The 18,971-nt window shown below is 41.1% G+C and overlaps 1 protein-coding gene across 3 annotated transcripts in view; it reads left to right on the top strand.

The window, feature by feature from the left end:
• Positions 1–18,971, top strand: part of TMEM50B (transmembrane protein 50B) — a 373,203-nt gene that overhangs the window by 276,307 nt on the left and 77,925 nt on the right. For all 3 annotated transcript variants that reach the window (XM_044072947.1, XM_044072945.1, XM_044072946.1), the window contains one exon: positions 11,533–11,625. In XM_044072947.1, the coding sequence (XP_043928882.1) occupies positions 11,533–11,625 (93 nt within the window). The remainder of the gene's footprint in view (positions 1–11,532; positions 11,626–18,971) is intronic.

The following is an 18,971-nucleotide window of genomic DNA, read 5'->3' as shown; positions in this document are numbered from 1 at the left end:
TTGCAGATTTTTATTTAGAGCCTCCGAGTATGTTTTCATGTATTCATGCGTGTTATTTGCCGGTCTTGGTTTATTAGGTCTATGTGAGACTGGTGGTGTATTGCAAGTATTACCCTTCTCCTCTTGACTGTCAGTTCCAGTATTGGGTTGAGAGAGCTTTGCCTCCAGTTTGGCTGTATAACTACATCTCTTGCATATATTAGTGTTTGGTGGTAGGAGGAGAGGGTTGTCTGTGTACATGAGGCAGTTGTAACATTGCCTCAAAATGCCCAGATTCACCAGTTGGACTGGAGAGTACACCGGAAACTGCCCTTTAGACATGCTGAATAAGGTAGAGTAAGCTGTTTTTCTGATTGGCTGGTGAGGACGAATAGAGAGCCTTGTCCTTCTGGACAGTATGGGGGGGGTCTAGTGCTAGGGTTATTTAGTGCTTGCTATGAGTTTTAAGCAAGTGCTTGACTGTGAAATGAATGGTTTGAGTGCTAAAGTTGAAGGTTTGTCTGGTTCCAAGGGAAAAATTGAAGAGTAGATTTCGTGGAGCCGAGAATAGTTTAACTCTAGCTAAACGGCGCTGCCCGGTGCGCAAAACCGCACAAAAGTGTTTTTTATAGCAGGGAAGTAAAAGAGATAGAAATTAGCCCAAAATGGCCACTAAATTACTAACTTCTGGGCTGAAACCACTCCTCCAGGGACAGATAGGCTGCTCAAAGCTCCCCTCTCTCACAGGTGAACAGAGAAACTTCCTTCTATCCAAGTAAGGTATGGGCAACACAGAAACTTGTAACTCAACCCTGGATTCAGCAATAATCTAAAAACTGGACTATACTAGTTCAGAAAGGCAGGTAACAAGTATATTTGTTTTTTTTTTTTTTTCTTCAGAAAATAGAGTAGATACAATCAAATCAACACTTTAAATGCATAGAAAATGCCATCACACTTTAGTGTGTAGCCTACAACAGTTAAACAGATTATTTAAACACAAAAATGACTTAATTCAAGTGCAGGCAGCAGATAAGTACAATATGTAGCAATAAAAACTTTTTAAATCACAGATTCGCTAAAAAAAACCTGGCGTTTTAGGTGGAATTAGTTAAGACAGCATGAAAAGCAGAAAAATTATACTTAATCACTCCAAAGTCCCTCTTTTGTCTCTCTGCTGCTGTAGACTCTGCAGAATACGTGGATGGCACTTGCTGAGTGGAATACAAGTGCAAAAACAGCGCAAATGCGGTTTTTATAGCAGGGAAGTGAAAGTGATAAAAATTAGCCAAAAATGGCCAATAAACTACTAACTTCTGGGCTGAAACCACTCCTCCAGGGACAGATACGCTGCTCAAAGCTCCCCTCTCTCACAGGCAAACAGATAAACTTCCTTCTATCCAAGTAAGGAATGAGCAACACAGAAACTTGTAACACAGCCCTGGATTCAGCAGTAACCTGAAAACTGGACTATACTACTTCAGAAAGGCGGGAAACAAGTATTTTTTTTCAGAAAATAGAGCAGATGCAATTAAAACAGCACTTTAAATGCACAGAAAAGGCTATCGCACTTTGGTGTGTAGCCTACAACAGTTAAAAAGATTATTAAACACAAAAATGACTTAATTCAAGTCCAAGTGCTTAACCCAGAACTAATACACTTTTAGAATGACAGACACCGAGCCTTCAGTCAGCAGTTCCCAACTTAGAAGGATGTACACTTCCTGTCCTGCCACAACGGTGCAGACCACAAATCTTCTTAATGTAAAACAACTGGTTTGAAGCCCAAGTGCTTAAACCAAGGGCCTTAGAATAACACTTACAATTTAATCAGGCTATTAATAAGCAGTAATAAAGGCAGCAGAATAAATTCAATTGGGTATTTTTAAGAAGAGGCAAAAGCAAAATAAGGTAATAAATACAGTAAAGCAGATGTTTTTTTTTTTTGGAGAGGGAGGAAACAGAGCAGGTTAAGATACTATAGGAGAATGTCCTTCCCAAGTGCTCTCTCTGTGCACCGCAGAGGAGATGTGACTGGTAGGAGTATCTGAAATCAAAATATGATCTCACTGTACTCAGTTGAGTGAGCAAATGAGATGGGTCCAGGAGGAGTGTGCAAAAACAGATTTACAGCAGGGCGGGCAATTCCAAAGCTACCAAGATTAACACCACAACAGGAAATGGGGGTGGGGAGCTAACTGCAGAGAGACAGAGACACACAATATTTACTGAATCAAAGATACAATATTTACTGACTCAAATCTTAAATAAGTGCAGAGAAAAGTATACTTAAATCAGCTTGTGTCCAGCTGATACATGCAGACAAGTCTCAGTAGCCAGCAACTCCGATTAAAATGATTACTAGAAATGTAACCAACACAGATTTTAATACTATCAGAAACCCCCTGGCTAACACAGGAATTTCAAAGCAGTCTAACAACTTTCAATGAGCCCAGATGGCTACACTTTTTCGCACTTCAGGCAACTTAACTGCAGAGAGACAGACACACAATATTTACTGAATCAAAGACACAATATTTACTGACTCAAATCTTAAAATAAGTGCAGAGAAAAGTATACTTAAATCAGCTTGTGTCCAGTTGATATATGCAGACTAGTCTCAGTAGCCAGCAACTCCGATTAAAATCAGGGATAGTTTAAAACATTACTATAAACCTAGATAGCAGAACAGTGTTTGCAGTAGCATGGATTAAGATATCAGCACATTATGCCAAATTCTCTCCCCCATCACCAAAGTCTCTGCACAATAATTATGAATGAAGTGAAAACAAAAAACAAAGGCATAGCATTAACAGTGTGCTTATACAGTACATGGCCACACATTAAAAAAAATTCCAGGCAAACATTCTCACAGTTGCTAACTACCCTCCCAACATTAGGCATTTTAAACAATGTACAGGCCCCATCAACCTCCAAATAGCATAATTCAAACAGCCAAAAATAACTGCAGAACAAGGTGCAACATCAGGGATAGTTAAATAGTACTGTAAATCTAGATAGCAGAACAGTGTTTGCATTAGCATGCATTAAAATATCTGTACATTCTGCAGAATTCTCACCCCCCACCGATAGTCTCAGCATTTTTCTGTATGAAGTGAAAACAAAAAGGCGTAGCATTAACAATATGCTTATACAGTACTTGACTCCCCATTAAAAAACTCCAGGCAGACAATTAACACTGCAACATTCTCACAGGCCCTAACCACACTCCCAAACTTTCAACACAATAACTGTGGACACTGAAAAAAAATTGAAGTCACTGCAACAAGGCGTAACCTCAGGGATAGTTAAACAGTACTATAAACCTAGATAACAAAACAGTGTTTGCATTAAAATGCATTAATATATCAGTACATTCTGTGTAATTCTCACCCCCCAAAGTCTCAGTACAGTTCTTGATGAAGTGAAAACAAACCAAAGGCGTAGCATTAACATTGTACTTCACAGTATGTGACCCCCCATTAAAAAAACTCCAGGCAGACATTGAACAGTGCAACATTCTCACAGGCCGTAACCACAATCCAAACCTTTCAACACAATAACTACGGACAATGAAAAAGGTAAAGTCATTGCATCAGTAGTATATTGTTGGTGTTCACAACAGTAGTTTAACAGGGTTTGCATTAGTATACATTCAAACATCTGTACCTTCTGCAACATTCTCACAGCTGATAACTACCCTCCCAACATTAGGCATTGTAAACAATGTACAGGTCCCATCAACATCCAAATAGCATAATTCAAACAGCCAATAATAACTGCAGAACAAGGCGTAACATCAGGGATAGTTAAACAGTACTATAAGCCTAGATAGCAGAACAGTGTTTGCATTAGCATGCATTAAGATATCAGTACATTCTGTGGGATTCTCACCCCCCCCCCCAAAAAAAAAATCTCAGCACAATAATTTTGGATGAAGTAAAAACAAAAAAACAAAGGCGCAGCATTAACAATGTGCTTATACAGTACATGATCCCTCGTTAAAAAAACTGTAGGCAAACATTGAGCACTGCAACATTCTCACAGGCCCTAACCACACTCCCAAACTTTCAACACAATAACTATGGACAACCGAAAAAATTGAAGTCATTGCATCAGTGAGTTGAACATTGCAGTTATACACAATAGTAGCGTAACAGGGTTTGCATTAGTATACATTCAAAACATCTATACCTTCAGCAACATTCTCACAGCTGCTAACTACCCTGCCAACAATAGGCATTTTAAACAATGTACAGGCCCTATCAACCTCCTAACCTCAGCATAATTTAAACAGGCAAAAAACTGCAGAACAAGGCATAATATCGGGGATAGTTTAAAACAGTACTATAAACCTAGATAGCAGAAGAAAACTCGTAAAAAACTCAAAATCTACTGCAAATTCAGCTGATAATCTACCAGCTGAATTTCAAAAAATAGCAGCTGAAGCCAGTTCTTACCCTGAATACATAATAAATCCATTACTGGGCAATATTTCCTAACCATCTGGAAAATATCACACATTATACCCTTGCACAAAGGTGGAAACTTGACAGAACTTACAAATTATAGGCCCAGAGCAATTCTGTCCCCACTAACTAAACTCCTAGAGGGATGCATTAATTCTCAACTTCTGCAGTATGTCACAACCGATAATTTACTTGCCAAATCCCAACATGGCTTCAGACCTCATGCTGCAACTGCCCACATCAGTTATACCAACAGCATCAGTTTAGAAATGAAGGTAAAATAGGATTATCTGTCATTCTTGATTTGTTAAAGGCCTTTGGCACAGTCTCTCACCAAGCTACTAACTACTCTCGCCAACCTTAATCTCATCCTCCTAGCCCTTACCTGGCTCCAAAGCTACCTAACAGGTCATAAAAAGTCAATAAAATGGCTCCATGATCTACCCCCCCCCCTCTACTCCCAGTCACATAGGAGTCTCACAAGGCTCCATCCTTGGTCCACTTCAGTTAATTGGATTTATTATCAACCTCAATACTGCCACATCCCTGGCAACCACAATCCTATATGCTGATGCTGCTACACGTGTCACATGTACCATGCAACAGGTCATGTCCCAATCCAGGCTGAAATAAGCTAATCTTCACCACTTACCCCATATGCCTAAAACTATTGACTTAGACATCACCTCACAAGACTGCCCATCTATCCCTGCTCTAACCAACTGCAATGTCCTTCTCTGCCCCATTATTTATCTCCCCTCCTTTTCATCACCCCATCCCATTCTCTCTACCTTTTATGTATACAGCATAGATACTACCAAAAATAAAATAACGAGCCTACTTTACCTCTTGCGTCCAATAGCTAACTCACACACACTCCTAACCAACTAGCAGTCAAAATTAAATGTATATTACAGCTCACATTCCCTTACATTGTCCCTTGTACAAACAGATAAACTGTACTTATTTTACATATTGCTAGCACTTGCATACCGAGATAAGCTTTTCTCCCCAGGCCACCACTGAAAGTGGGTTCTATCCTAGTCAGATTAAAGTAAAACTGGTACTACTGCAACCCCTCACCCACAAATCCTCTTAGCACAACACATCACTACACAAAAGTAAAATAAAACTGGGACAACCACAGTCCCTTACCCCCCATCATCTTAGCACAAGAATTCTACACAAAAGCAAAATAAAAATGTTACAACCACAGTTCTCACCTCCCCAATCCTCATAACACAAGAATGCCACACAAGTGAAATAAAACTGGTAAAACCACAGCCCGTCAACCCCCCATCCTCTTATCACCAGAGCACTACACAAAAATAAAATAAAACTGGTACAACCATAAACAACCCCCCCCCCCCCATCCTCTTAGCACAAGAACTCTACACAAAACCAAAACAAAACTGGTACAACCACATCCCAACCTCTTAGCACAATAAATATGCACAACAAAAGTAATGCAGTCACCCCTCCCACAAAAACTAAAGTTTAAACTAAATCCAAAAACTTACCTTTTTTGCTTTTTACAGAAGGCTGCTTCCAATACTCTGCTCCCTCTTCATGACTGTAGGCTCACTTGCTGTGCTTGCTTTCTTGAGACAACTGCAGTCCTTTTTAAATTGCCCTTAAAAGGAGAGTTTTTCAGACCTTTTGATAAATTGCCCTTAGAAGGACAGTTGAAAAGGATATTCTCCAACGACCATGTCCACGACTGCTCCAAAGGCTTGAATCCACCGTAGATCCATTCTCCAATGTAGTCCTTCCCCACGCTGGTCCAAACCAGGCTCGATCTCCATGAACTGCTGCTAAGGAAAACTCCTTTGTTTAAAAACAAGAGAAGTGATCTTTATTACCCACATGTGCCTTTTTAAAGGCAGTTTTTACAGGAAGTGCTTTGCAAGGACCAGTCAGGTCCTTGCTTCTTCACTTTCTAGTTTAAAAAGAAAAAAAAAGAAGAACTTAGTTCCTAGGCTGCTGCAGTCAATTAGATCCCTTGTTTCACTGAGCAGACCTGAATGAGTGCAGCTTGCCAACGAATCAAAAAAAAAAAAAAAAACCTGGAAAAACAGTCCTGATTTTCACAGTGAAATCGGGGAACTGTGTGGACGTCCATGAGGAGCCGAGCCGAGGAAGTGATGGTTGGAGCAACCCGCGGCTGCTGGATGAGGGCCCTCATTTGCAGGGAGGTAATTTGCGGGTGCCTAATGCTGGCTATGCAGATCTGAAAGAAGTACTCCCACACTACCATCAGTATGTGGGTATTCCTACAAGGGGTGATAATATCCTAGACAAGGTGTACATAAACTTAAAGAAAGCTTATAAGGCAGTGCAACTCTCACAAATGGGCAACTCTGATCATTATACCATTGTGCTATCGCCAACTTACAAACCTGCACTGGTTATAGAGAAACCCACAAAGAAACAAATCAGGGAATGGCCTGAGGGGGCTATGGAGGCCCTTCAAGACTGCTTTGAAAGAACCAGCTGGGATATGTTTAAGGAGACAGCGACAGTGAATCAGCATCTGAACATTTCAGACTGTGTTGATGGGGTAACAAATACCAAACGTCTCACTATTAGAGGTAACCAGAAGCCATGGTTCACCCCTATGGTATATTTGCTTCTGAAGGAGAAAATTGCAGCTTACAGGGCTAAGGACAAAGCAGCCCTAAGTGTAGCAAGAGGTAATCTAAGGAGGAGTGTAAAGGAGGCAAAGAGGGAGTATGGCAGAAAGGTACAGAGCCACTTTAAAGACATGAAGGATGCAAGGAGACTATGGCAAGGCATACAGGAGATCACTGACTACAAAATCAGGTCAGCACAGTGTGAGGACAGCATCATATTCCTCGACAGTTTGAACATCTTCTTTGGTAGATTTGAGGAAAGAAGCAACAGGTTGGCACTAAAGCTACCCACAGATGATAAGGATGCAGTACTCAGCCTCAGCACAGAGGAGGTAAGAAGAGAGCTGAGGAGAGTGAACCCCAGGAAGGCTGCTGGCCCAGACAACATACTGGGCAAGGTGTTAAAATGCTGTGCTGATCAACTATGTACAGTGCTCAAGGACATATTTAACACCTCTCTTGCCATGGCAAAAGTACCCTCATGCTTCAAGGAAACTATCATCATCCCACTACCTAAGAAAACCACTCCCTCCAGCCTTAATGACTACAGACCAGTCGCTCTGACATCCACTGTTATGAAATGTTTTGAGCAATTGATCAAAAAGCATTTTTCACCATGCCTACCTCCTGATTTAACACCATCAGGGGGTATATTTCCATAAGAACAAGATACGTGATTAAGATGGGAGACAAAAAATATAAGAATTGGAAGAGAGGTCATACTACAACTTTGAAAACTGAAATAAATGAGCTGGACAAACAGATGAAGCATAGTGTTAAACAAGATCAAGAAAAATTTGAAGAAAATGTATATAAAGATATTGAGCATAATATGAAACCTTTTTATAGATACATAAGATGTGGAAGGAGTAAACCGTGTGCAGATTCTAAAATTTATTCTCAGACACAACAGATTATATATTTTCAAAATCTTATGCAAAACAGTTTGGCTTCACAAAAGGGGTGTTAAGTTGTCCTAGTGACATCCAGGTAACCCCAGATACTGGAATCAAATTAGAGTATATTGAAAAAGAACTGTGCAAACTGAATCCAAACAAGGTGCAGGGAGGAGATGGAATAAGTAACAATGACCTGAGAACACTTAAGCAAGAACTTACACTGCCATTACATCTATTATTCACTATGTCATATAAATATCGGGAGATTCCTCAAGATTGGAGACATGCACTTATTAAACATGTATTTAAGGGAAAGGGGAGAAGGACAAACCCAGAATCATATAGACCCTTAAGTCTACTTTCATGTTGTGGAAAAATAATGGAGAAGGTAATACTGGATAAGTTAATTTCAGAACTGGATTGGTTGGGACTTGAAACCATATATCAGCATGCATATGTTGAAAATAGATCTATTACTACCTGTAACATGATGTTCTATAACAATATAATAATAGCTATGAATGAAAAATTGTGCTGTGATGTGATTTATATAGATTTAACTTCAGCATTTGACAGGGTCTTGCACAAAACACTGATCAATAAATTAGTACAACTAGGTATTGATGTACTGTTGATAAGATGGATAGCTGCATGACTTACAAATAGGACATGGCAGATATCACACACCAACTGGACAGCTGAAATCCTTGGTTACAGTCAAGGTGTCCCACAGGGCTCTGTACCTTACTTGTTTAGATTGTATCTTTCAGACCTTACTTTTTCATCTGAGGTGTTCTACAGTCTATATCTGACAACCTGAAATTGGATAAACTGATTACAAGTGTTACAGATAAGGCATGTCTGCAAAATAATTTGACTAAATTGACCATTTGGACACAGGAGAATATGTTAATAAATACATCAAAAACTAAGCATATGAGATTTGGGAGACATAAACTGAAAGGTGAATGTTTAATACAGCACACAGTGATTGAAACTGTAGACTCATTTAAGGACCTGGGTATATGGGTAGATTCAGCTATGAGTTTTTCTAATCATATCAACCAGTTGGCTAATGATAGTTATAGAACTATAGGTTGTGTAAAAATGTTTATAAAGTCTAGGAAATCAAACATAATGAAGTCATTGTTTGTTAGTTACATTAGACCCAAACTTGAGTATGGAATAACAATATGGAAACCCTATAGGAAAAGAAGCATGAATAAACTGGAAAGAGTACAGCGGAAATATACTAAAGGCATCCATGGATGTGAAAATCTAAGTTATTATGAAAGACTAAAATATCTGAACTTGTACAGTGTCTCGTACAGATATTTAAGAAGAGATCTTATTCAGGTATATAGGGCATTTAGGGACAACTACCTCTGGGAATGTTTGGGGTTATCAAAAAGTACTAGAGAATTGTCAGATAACCTATGTAGACGATTCTATATGAATGAGAAGTGTACTAATTGGTTCTCTGACAGAGTAGCTGATGCTTGGAACAGACTACCAAATTACATTAAAGCAAGCACTAGTTTAGATATTTTTAAGAACAGCTTGGACATTTATTATGGGAACAAGTGTTTTGGTATATTGGCAAGCTAGAAGGGCTTTAATGACCGTGCTTGAAACATTTGTATGTATGTATGATTTTTGACCCTCTGCAGTTTGCATACAGAGCTAACCGATCCATGGCTGATGCCATATCAGTAGCACTACACATCTCCCTTGAGCATTTAGAGGGCAAAGACAACTAAGTGAGAATGCTATTCATAGACTTCAGTTTTGCATTTAATACGGTGTTACCAATGCATCTGATAGAAAAACTGGCACATTTAGGAATCAGTAAACATCTCTGTAACTGGATCTTGGACTTCTTGTTTGAGAGACCACAGGAGGGTGTGTTCAGGTAAGAACACATCAACGTGCTTCACGATTAACACCAGGGTTCCACAGGGATGTGTTCGCAGCCCACTGTTATTCACCATCCTAACCCACAACTGCTGTGCTAAGCACAAGTTCAACCATGTCATCAAATTTGCTGATGACACTACAGTTATGGGGCTCCTCACAAAGGAGGATGGAAGGGCATACAGAGAGGAGGTGGCATCTCTAATCAGTTAGTGCGAGGGGAACAGCTTTGACCTGAATGTAAGCAAGACCAAAGAGATTATCATTGACTTCAGGAAAAGGAGAACAAATCACCCAGTGCTCAGGATCAATGGTGAGTGTGTGCAGAGGGTTGAGTACGAAATTCCTGGGTGTACACATAACTGAGGATCTCTCGTAATCGGGAAACATCAACTGGTCAAGAAAGCGTACCAACGCCTCCACTTTTTAAGAAGGCTGAAAAAAACTAAGCTCCCTTCTCATATTCTCTTCCTCTTCTGTAGAGGTGCAATTAGAGAACATCCTCACTTGCAACTTTACAGTGTGGTTTGAAGCTGCACAGTTACAGAAAGGAAGGTGCTACAAAGAGTGGTGAGAGTTGCAGAGAAGGTAACAGGTTCCAGTCTTCCATCGATACATCTTTATTCTGCAAGAAGCATCCGAAAGGCCACCAAAATAATACAGGACAACACACATCCTGAACATGAACTGTTTAAGTATCTGGCATTGGGCAGGAGATATTGCAGCATCCACTGCAGGACTATATGATTCAGTAACAGTTTTTACCCTACAGTAATTAGACTTCTGAACTCGGGCACTAGTCTCAGGGGTTTGGATGTGTAATTAAGTAAATTGTTATTTATTTGTGCAATATATGCTTGCATATATTCCAAGTAAGTTCAGTATTTATTTATTATATCCATAGTCAGTAGGATTGAACTCACTCAAGTGCAGTATTAGATAACTTAGGCATTTTATTCTGTAGTGTGTTTTGTATTACTTTAAATAGGGTAGTTAATTTAACTCAGGGGAGGGTATTCTTTTTGTGTATGAATGTTGGTAAATGTCTCTACTCTTTCTTGCATGTATTGGAGTAGTATTGTCTACTTGTATGTGTTGTTTCACTTTCCTTTGTAATCTCAAGAATTGAGCTGATGCACGAAATTTCGTTTAGGCTACAAGTGTGTAGTTTTAAATTACAATAAAGTTGACTTTGACTTTGACTTACTCATTTTATCCAAAGACTCTTTCCTGCTTGCCTATTCTACTAATGTCAGTGCTTTAAAACAATTTCAGTTATATTACACATATGTCAGTTGTGAGAGAGATGATGTGGCTCATCCCATCTGCATCTGGGCCAGTATTCTTAAGCGTATATGGATGAATTTCCTTGTTCTTTCAGTGATACATTGGTTATAACTCCTTGATGGTCATACTACTGCTGTGTTTTGTTACAGAAGACAACTTTTTGAAGTGACTGACCTGCAAATCTCTTGACTTGTCATTAATCAGTAAAGCATTCCTCCATTACCTATGTTGGCAAGTTAAAGCTTAATAGTCGCATTTGTTCACCTGTTTTGTAATTTAATCCTATACTGTTATTCATACTGATTTGTATCTGCATGTAAAACAGATCATATCTGTAAATGTGTTCCACAGGTGCACGAATCTGGCTCTTCATTGGCTTCACCATGATGTTTGGCTCACTTATAGCTTCCATGTGGATTCTTTTTGGAGCATACGTAGTACCAAGTAAGCTATCATCTTGTTATTTTACTTCATTGATATTAAAATGGTTACTGTGTTATTTGTTAAGGCTTGCAGTAACTAAATATGAGCAACATTTCTGAATGTGTGGATCTAAGTTTTGACTGTTTGACCGGTACTAAGCTGGGGGTAATCCTTTTTCCTGCCAGTCAGAATGCACCATCTTTTTTTTAGGGGTTCTTGACCCAAGGATGACCAACTACCTGTAGAGTGTGGGGTATATGTCTTTTAAGATTAATGAGGTAACTACAGGGATTTGCATGTCATACAGAGTCAAATTTCTTATTGAGGGTTTACTGTGTGTGTAAAGCATCTGCTTTATTTACATTTACTCAACATTCTGACAACAAGAGGTGTCACAAATAAAGAAATACTTGCAGATCTGTAGAAGTGTACATGCAGAAGTGAACAGATGTTTTTGCCTTCAAGAATTTGTGTGTTTGCAAGTACAGAAATGTAATACTTAGTATCTGATCCAAACTCATCTGGAATTATTTCACTGCATGGAAGTTTAGCAAGAAACTGGAAGCTTTGGGTCCATAAATCTGATGCATTTCCCCTCACTAAAAGTGTTAGGCAAGAAGCCTAGAAAGGTACAGTGTGCAGTCCTCTTGCATGTCACTTGTAAATAGGCCTAGAAGGTGTAGAACTCTTATTTTCCTTGAAGAATAAAATGATTAAATAGTAGTGAGAAGTCCCATAATTAATGTCAGCCTAGAAACAATTTGGTGTTGATTTGCCAGTTTCTTTTTAAAAGTCTTGCAGATATTTAGTTGCCTGTATTACTGAGCATAAGAATTGAATGAAAGACTGCACATTTAGTGAGCTGCATGATTCATTAGTGGTGGACAGAAGAGTTTGCAGTACAAGAAGTGATGAAACAAGAATAATTTTTGTGAGAAGTCGATATGGACTTATCAAAAGCCATAGTTTTGTATTTTTTTCTTAAGGTCTGTCAGTTCTCCAGTATGCATGCCTGTGTCGCCCAAAGTAATGATGTGCAATTTGCTGTCATTACGGACCATGTCTCTTGCTTCTTTGAAAGGCATCCCTGCATTCACCTTACCACTTTGATGGAAAAGTGTCTCCAGTAATCCCTGACGTCCTTCTATTCATATGTTTCAGTATTCTAACATGAGGGAGTCCACCGCTGGCTGACTTGTACGTCCGGCCAGTATACAAAAGTCTAGCCCTACTGTAAGGTACATGTACACAGCACAGATCCTACATCTGTCATAAAATGACGTTGGATATAAAGTGGACGTTAGCATGTACCAATCCTCAGAACTTTTCTGCCTCCAGTCAGATTGCCTTCTTTAGTTGTCGCTTGTCAGACAGATTGCGGAACCCGATCAGATAAGTGCCCCATTGTGTTTTTTTCCTTATTACTTATTGCTACTGTGTAGCTGCGGTGGTACAGCGGTTGCATTGTTGCCTCACAGCAAGAGGTTCTCCCGTTCGATTCTCAGCTAGTGTGCGGGGAGTGCCTTCTTTGTGGAGTCTGCATGTCCTCCCCGCGGCTGAGTGGCCTCCGAAAGACATGCGTGAATGGGCTTGCCTTCGCTGAAGGTTGGGTGTTGGGCTGGCAACTCGGCACCATAAAAATCTACTGCTAATCATTAGCGGACCGGAGTTCCACTGTGGCGACCCCTTACCTTGAAAAGCTGAAAAGACAAACAAAAACAACTTATTGCTACTGTGTTTTTTTTTTTTTTTGAGGTTACAAGTGTCAGTGTGGAAGGCAGATTCTACATAAAGCTCCTCCAATTCTGGACATCTCTCCCAAGGCCATTGTTGACCCAGAGACTGTTCTGGAGTCGGTAGGCACTCCTTCGATGGGTACCAGTGTGGAGGCCGTGAAGGACCCACACCAGCATGTCCTTGGGGGATATGCAGGCATCTGTTCTGGACGTGCGGGGGGCATCGGTTCATTGGGACTGAATGCCTGCATAACATTCCTCAGATCATTGTCCGGGAAGATGTCCCTAGCAATATTGTTGAGTGTAGGCTGACGCCAGGCCCATCCACTTTCCATCGCATGTATGTTAGTTAAGAGAAAAAAATTAAAACTAAAATACTTCCCCTGCTCACCAGGAACAACCAGCAGATTGGCAGGCCTTTTCCCAAGGGCTGTTCAATGCCTTTATGGCCCTGAGACAATCTTCACCTCTGTCCTTCCCTTCTCCTTCCTTTCCTCCATCTACACCACAAAAGAGAATTTCTGAGGAACTTTCTTCAGATGAAGAGGATTCCTCTGGGAATTAATCTTTGGCTTATTCTGCCCAAATTACTTCTCCTTTGAGATATGCTTCCACAGAAGAAAAAACAAATGGGACAGATTCCCCTGAAGAGGATAGTTCCTTTGGGGAAACCATTGTAAAAATGAGGGAGTTTTTCAAATGGGATTGTTCTCAGGTGTCAGACATCCAAGAAAAGATATTATGACCTTGCTTTAGGTGGACTGTCTTTCCCCATCTGCCATACCTCCTGTTTTGCCAGCCTTCCTGGATGCTTTCTCTGCAGCTTCTAAGTGCCCTGACTCTCAACCTCCTACCCCTAAAAGGCTTGATAGGTTTTATAAAGTGCCAGAGGATTCCAAGTTTCTGTTTAAATGTCCCTCTGCAGACCCTGCAACAATTTCAGTATCTGCAGACAAGGCCTTCGAGAGGCTGCCTTCCACTTCCGTGTTCCCTTCGGACAAGGAGAGTAAAGTTATAGAAAGACAGGGGAAGAAAGTTTACACAGCAGCTACTTTGACATTCGTAGCCATAAATTACCAGACCCATATGGTCAAATACTTTTTGGCTTTTCTCTCATATGCTGGTAAGTGACTTTCAGAGCTACCAGACTCTCCTACTAAGGCTAAGGTCTCCTCCATCCTTAACGGCACTGCTCAGGTTACATGACATTCCATAAAGTGTAGCTATGATGCTGTGGAGGCATCAGCTAGAGCAGCTCCATCTGGATCAGTTCTCAGAAGATACTCCTAGCTCAGATTACAATCTTTGCCTGATGACATTAAGGCAAAAATCATGGCTGCCCGTCTGGACAACAAGGCTTTATTTGGTACCTCTGCTGCAGAACTCTTTAAGTCTTTTCAGGAAAAAGGCAAAGAGCTGCATGACCTGAAGCACATTTTTGTCTTCCCAGTCCCTAGGTTTCAGAGGAACTACCCTACTAAGTAAGACCCCATTTGTTAGGAAATTATCCAGGCCTCAGTCTTCAAAGGGCAAAAGAGATGTTAGGAAAACAGTTTTCCTCTGAATCTACCTCCTCAACCCCTGCTACTCAGAAACAGCCCTTTCAGGTGAAGCCAAGTAGTCTGTAATTACCTTCCTCCTGGTGCCCTAGCTCCTCTTTCCCTTTTCCTTTCCCTGTCTCTGTCTGCTTGGAAACAGATCACTTAGGACTCTTGGGTCCTAGCCATCCTCCTTCAAGGATACTTTATGGTATGGAAGACTCCTTCATTCAGGGGCATTCCACAACCTCCAAGGGAACAACTGGAATTCTTTCCTCAAGTCATTTCCACTCTTCTTTCTCAAGACACCATTCAGGAGGTGCAACCTTTCCAAGTAAAAAAAGGGTTCTACTCCAGGATGTTCCTGGTCCCCAGGAAGGATGGTCCTTGGAGACCCACTGTAGACCTATCCCATCTAAACACTTTCCTGAAGGTTCCCACCTTTCGCATGTTAACTTTACCCACTCTTCTTCCTCCTCTCATCCTCCCTCAGACCTTTGTGGTGTCCTCGGACATCAAAGATGCTTACCTTCATATTCCCATTCATCCTTGGTTCAAGAAGTTTCTTTGCTTTGCTATTGTTTCCTCACATTTTCAGTTTTGTGCCTTGCCTTTTGGATTGTCTATGGCCCCAAGAGTATTCACAAAATGCTTAGCTCCTGTCATAGCTTTCTCCAGGCTACAGGGCATACAAACTTGCACATAGCTGGTTGATGATCTTCTCCAGGCTCAAACTCCAGACACCCTTCAGGAGAAACTTCTCTTCATGGTGTCAGTGCTGAAGGGTCTAGGATTCACTATCAACTACCAAAAATCTACCCTGGTTTCATCTCAAGACCACATTTTCCTTGGATGCACGAACCAATCAGACAGAATACTGGCTTCCTTACTGCCAGAAAAGGTCCTGTCCCTCACTTCCTACTGCCAGGGCATTACTTTGTCTCTTGGGGTTCATGGCATCCACTATTCCCATGTTACCACTAGCCAAGTTACACATGAGGAAATTCCAGTAATTCCTGAGGATAGTAATGGGTACAACACTCCCATCTTCTGGAGTTTGTTATTCCCCTTCTACCCTGCCGGAAAAAGGAGTTACACTGGTGGATTCAGCAAGTTTCAAGGAATCCAGGCCTACCCTTGCAACCACCTCTTCCCACCCAGGAGCTGTACAAGGACGCTTCAGGTCTGGGATGGTGAGCAGCTCTAGCTTCACCGAGTGTCAGAGATGTGTGGTCTCCCTCTCAGAAGAGGGAGCACATCAACATAAAAGGAGATGAGAGCCCTAATTTTTCTCTACAAATCTGTAAACCCTTTCATCTTCCAGGTGCCTTAAAATAGTTTACAGACAGTACCACAGTCCTGTGGTATGTCAGCAAGTGGGGAGGGACAAAGTCCTATCTCTTGTGCTGACTGGCTCTGCAAGCCTGGGAACTAGCTTCCCAGTGTCAGCTCACTCTTTAGGGGGTTTACATTCCTTTGATTGAAAATGTTGTGGCAGACACATTGAGCAGGTCCAAGACTCAGTCCCACTAATGGATGCTACACAGGGATGTGTTTTTGGACATGGTCTATCGATGGGGTACTCCTCAGGTAGATCTCTTGCCTCCTCATGAACAGACAACTTCCCAAGTTTTGTGCCAGAGTCCCCGATCCCTTGGCATGGAAGGTGGACGCCCTGTTCTTCTCTTGGAAGGGGATGTTTCTAAATGCATTTCCCCCCTTCCCACTTTTCCAAAAGGTCCTGCTGAAGATTCAACAGGAGCAACCAAAAATCTTGCTAGTGACTCCCTTTTGGCCAAGACAGCACTGGTTCCTCCTCCTTCTGCATTTAGCCAAGAGCAGTAGGTTACCCCACAGGATGGACCTACTCAAACAGGACAAGGGAGCTCTAATACACCCACAGATGTCAACTCTTCAACTGACCCTTGTGAGTGATGGGGTTTTGATTCTCTTCAGACATCTTTTCTGTGAGGACATGCTATACGTTCTGCAGCAGGACGGAAAACCCAATTCTAGGAAATCCTATATTTCCAAGTGGAAAAGGTTTTCATTTGGTGTCTTCAAAGGATTTGCAACCACTGTTGGTGGATGTGCCAGTGATTCTGTCCTATCTGTGTCAATTATTGAAGAGTGGACTATCATACTCTTCAGTAAAAGCTCTTTCTGCTGTGTCAGTATGTGTGCCTATGTCTCCTCCTTTAGCTTCCAGGCTGGAAGTTAAATTTTTCTTAAAAGACGTCCTTTATATTAGACCACCAAGGAAACCAGTTCCTTCTCCTTGAGATCTTAATTTTGTCCTAGAAAAACTTACCCTGGCCCATTTGAGCCAGCAATTTCTTCTTCTCTGCAACACCACCTGGAAAACAATTCTTCTCATGCCCATTACTTCTGCCAGAAGAGTTTCTGAATTATAGGCTGTGATAAATTATTTTCCCTGTATGGTTTTCCACAAGGATAGGGTGTCTTTACGCACTAATCTCTCCCTTATGCTCAAGATAGTAAATGAGTTGTAACTGAATCAGACCGTCAATCTTCCCCCCTTCCCTTCTCCTCGGTCCTCTAGTGAGAGAATCCTACACACTTTAGATGTGCACAGACAACTTCAATATTACTTGGATAAAGCTAAACCAGTTAGGAAATCTGACCACATTTTTGTCTGCTTTCACCCAAAGGGCCCTGGGCAGGCCTGTTTCCAAGCAGACTATTTCCATTTGGATTTCCAAAACCATTTCCCTTTGTTATGTGTCTCATGGGAAGAGTATTCCCTCTCCTTTTAGGCACATTCTACCAGAGTTGTGTCTTCCTCTGGTGCCTTTTTCAAGGGTTTAGACACCTGTTCTATCTTGGAAACAGCTACCTGGTCTTCTGTGCATACCTTCACAGAACACTACAAGTTAGATGGCATTTCCAGGTCCAGAGCTGGTTTTGCTAGAGCTATTTTGCAGGGGTTTGTAGAGAGTGCTACTGCTCCTCTGTCCAATTCTTCTTCTGCCTGAGCTGCCTGTTCCTAATGTCATGAATACTGCAACATATAAACAGAAGGACATAAAATAGTTGTGTTAAATCTTACCATAGCCATAGATGTCCTTCTCTTCTATACGTTGCAGTAGTATTTCCCTCCTGCCTTCCCCCTGATGCTTGCCTGTTTACTGGTGGCATATTTCCTCACCAGGGATTAGGCTGGTGTCCTGCTTGCAGCATTCATTTCTGAGGATTGGTACATACCAATGTCCACTTTATATCCGTAATTTTTATGACTGACGTAGGATCTGTGCTTTGTGCGGTGTTGCATGTACCTTACAATAGTGCTACACTTTTGTATACTGGCCAGACATGAGTCAGCTGGTGGCGGACTCCTCATGTTATGAATAGTACGACATATAGAAGAGAAGGACATCTATGGTTATGGTAAGATTTTAGACAACTATTCTTTCTCCATCATGGATTTTGGCAGAGACCATACTTCCTATACCAAAATAAGCAGGTTCTGACCTCTTTCTCTCCTGCAGCTCTTCCATTGCCTGAGATAGTAATCAAACTCTTCTTCATAGATTCATAAGTGAATACTAGGCTAAGTGGCCTGAAGAGCCATTTTAAGTCTAGCCAATAACCTGAGGTGGGAATCAAAACCTGTGCCTTGGGTCTATGAGGTGAAGCCCTTAACCATTATGCCCAACCCACCCTGTGGGTCTTACTCAGGGCTTTATCGATGTATATCAGCAAAACTGTTTCAGTAGGTGTCAGTTTATGAAGAGTTAGTGAAGTTACTACTGCACACTTAGTTAACTAAGGAAAAAGATGTAAAATTGCAGATAATTAAACAGTCAAAAGTCAGAAAAAAGAAGTGTGTTGAAGATGGTATGGGTATGCAAACAAGAATTGTGTGTCAGTGTACAGTAAATATGTAGTGCAGAAAAAAAGTGTACGGTTGAAATGCAAGCCTTGTGTTTTAGGTGTGACTATAAAGATGAAAAGGCATGCCAGTAGACTTCCATAACATGAGATGGAGTTCTTTGCTGTCATGGGGGTGGGGGGTGGCTGTGGGTATCACTTTTGAAGGGATACTGTGGCTGGTAAACACTGACTGCCACAA

The sequence above is a fragment of the Protopterus annectens genome, chromosome 5.part1 (assembly GCF_019279795.1).
Source record: "Protopterus annectens isolate FY-2018-M chromosome 5.part1, PAN1.0, whole genome shotgun sequence".
Taxonomy (NCBI): domain Eukaryota; kingdom Metazoa; phylum Chordata; order Ceratodontiformes; family Protopteridae; genus Protopterus; species Protopterus annectens.
This window is presented reverse-complemented; position numbering and strand designations above follow the sequence as displayed.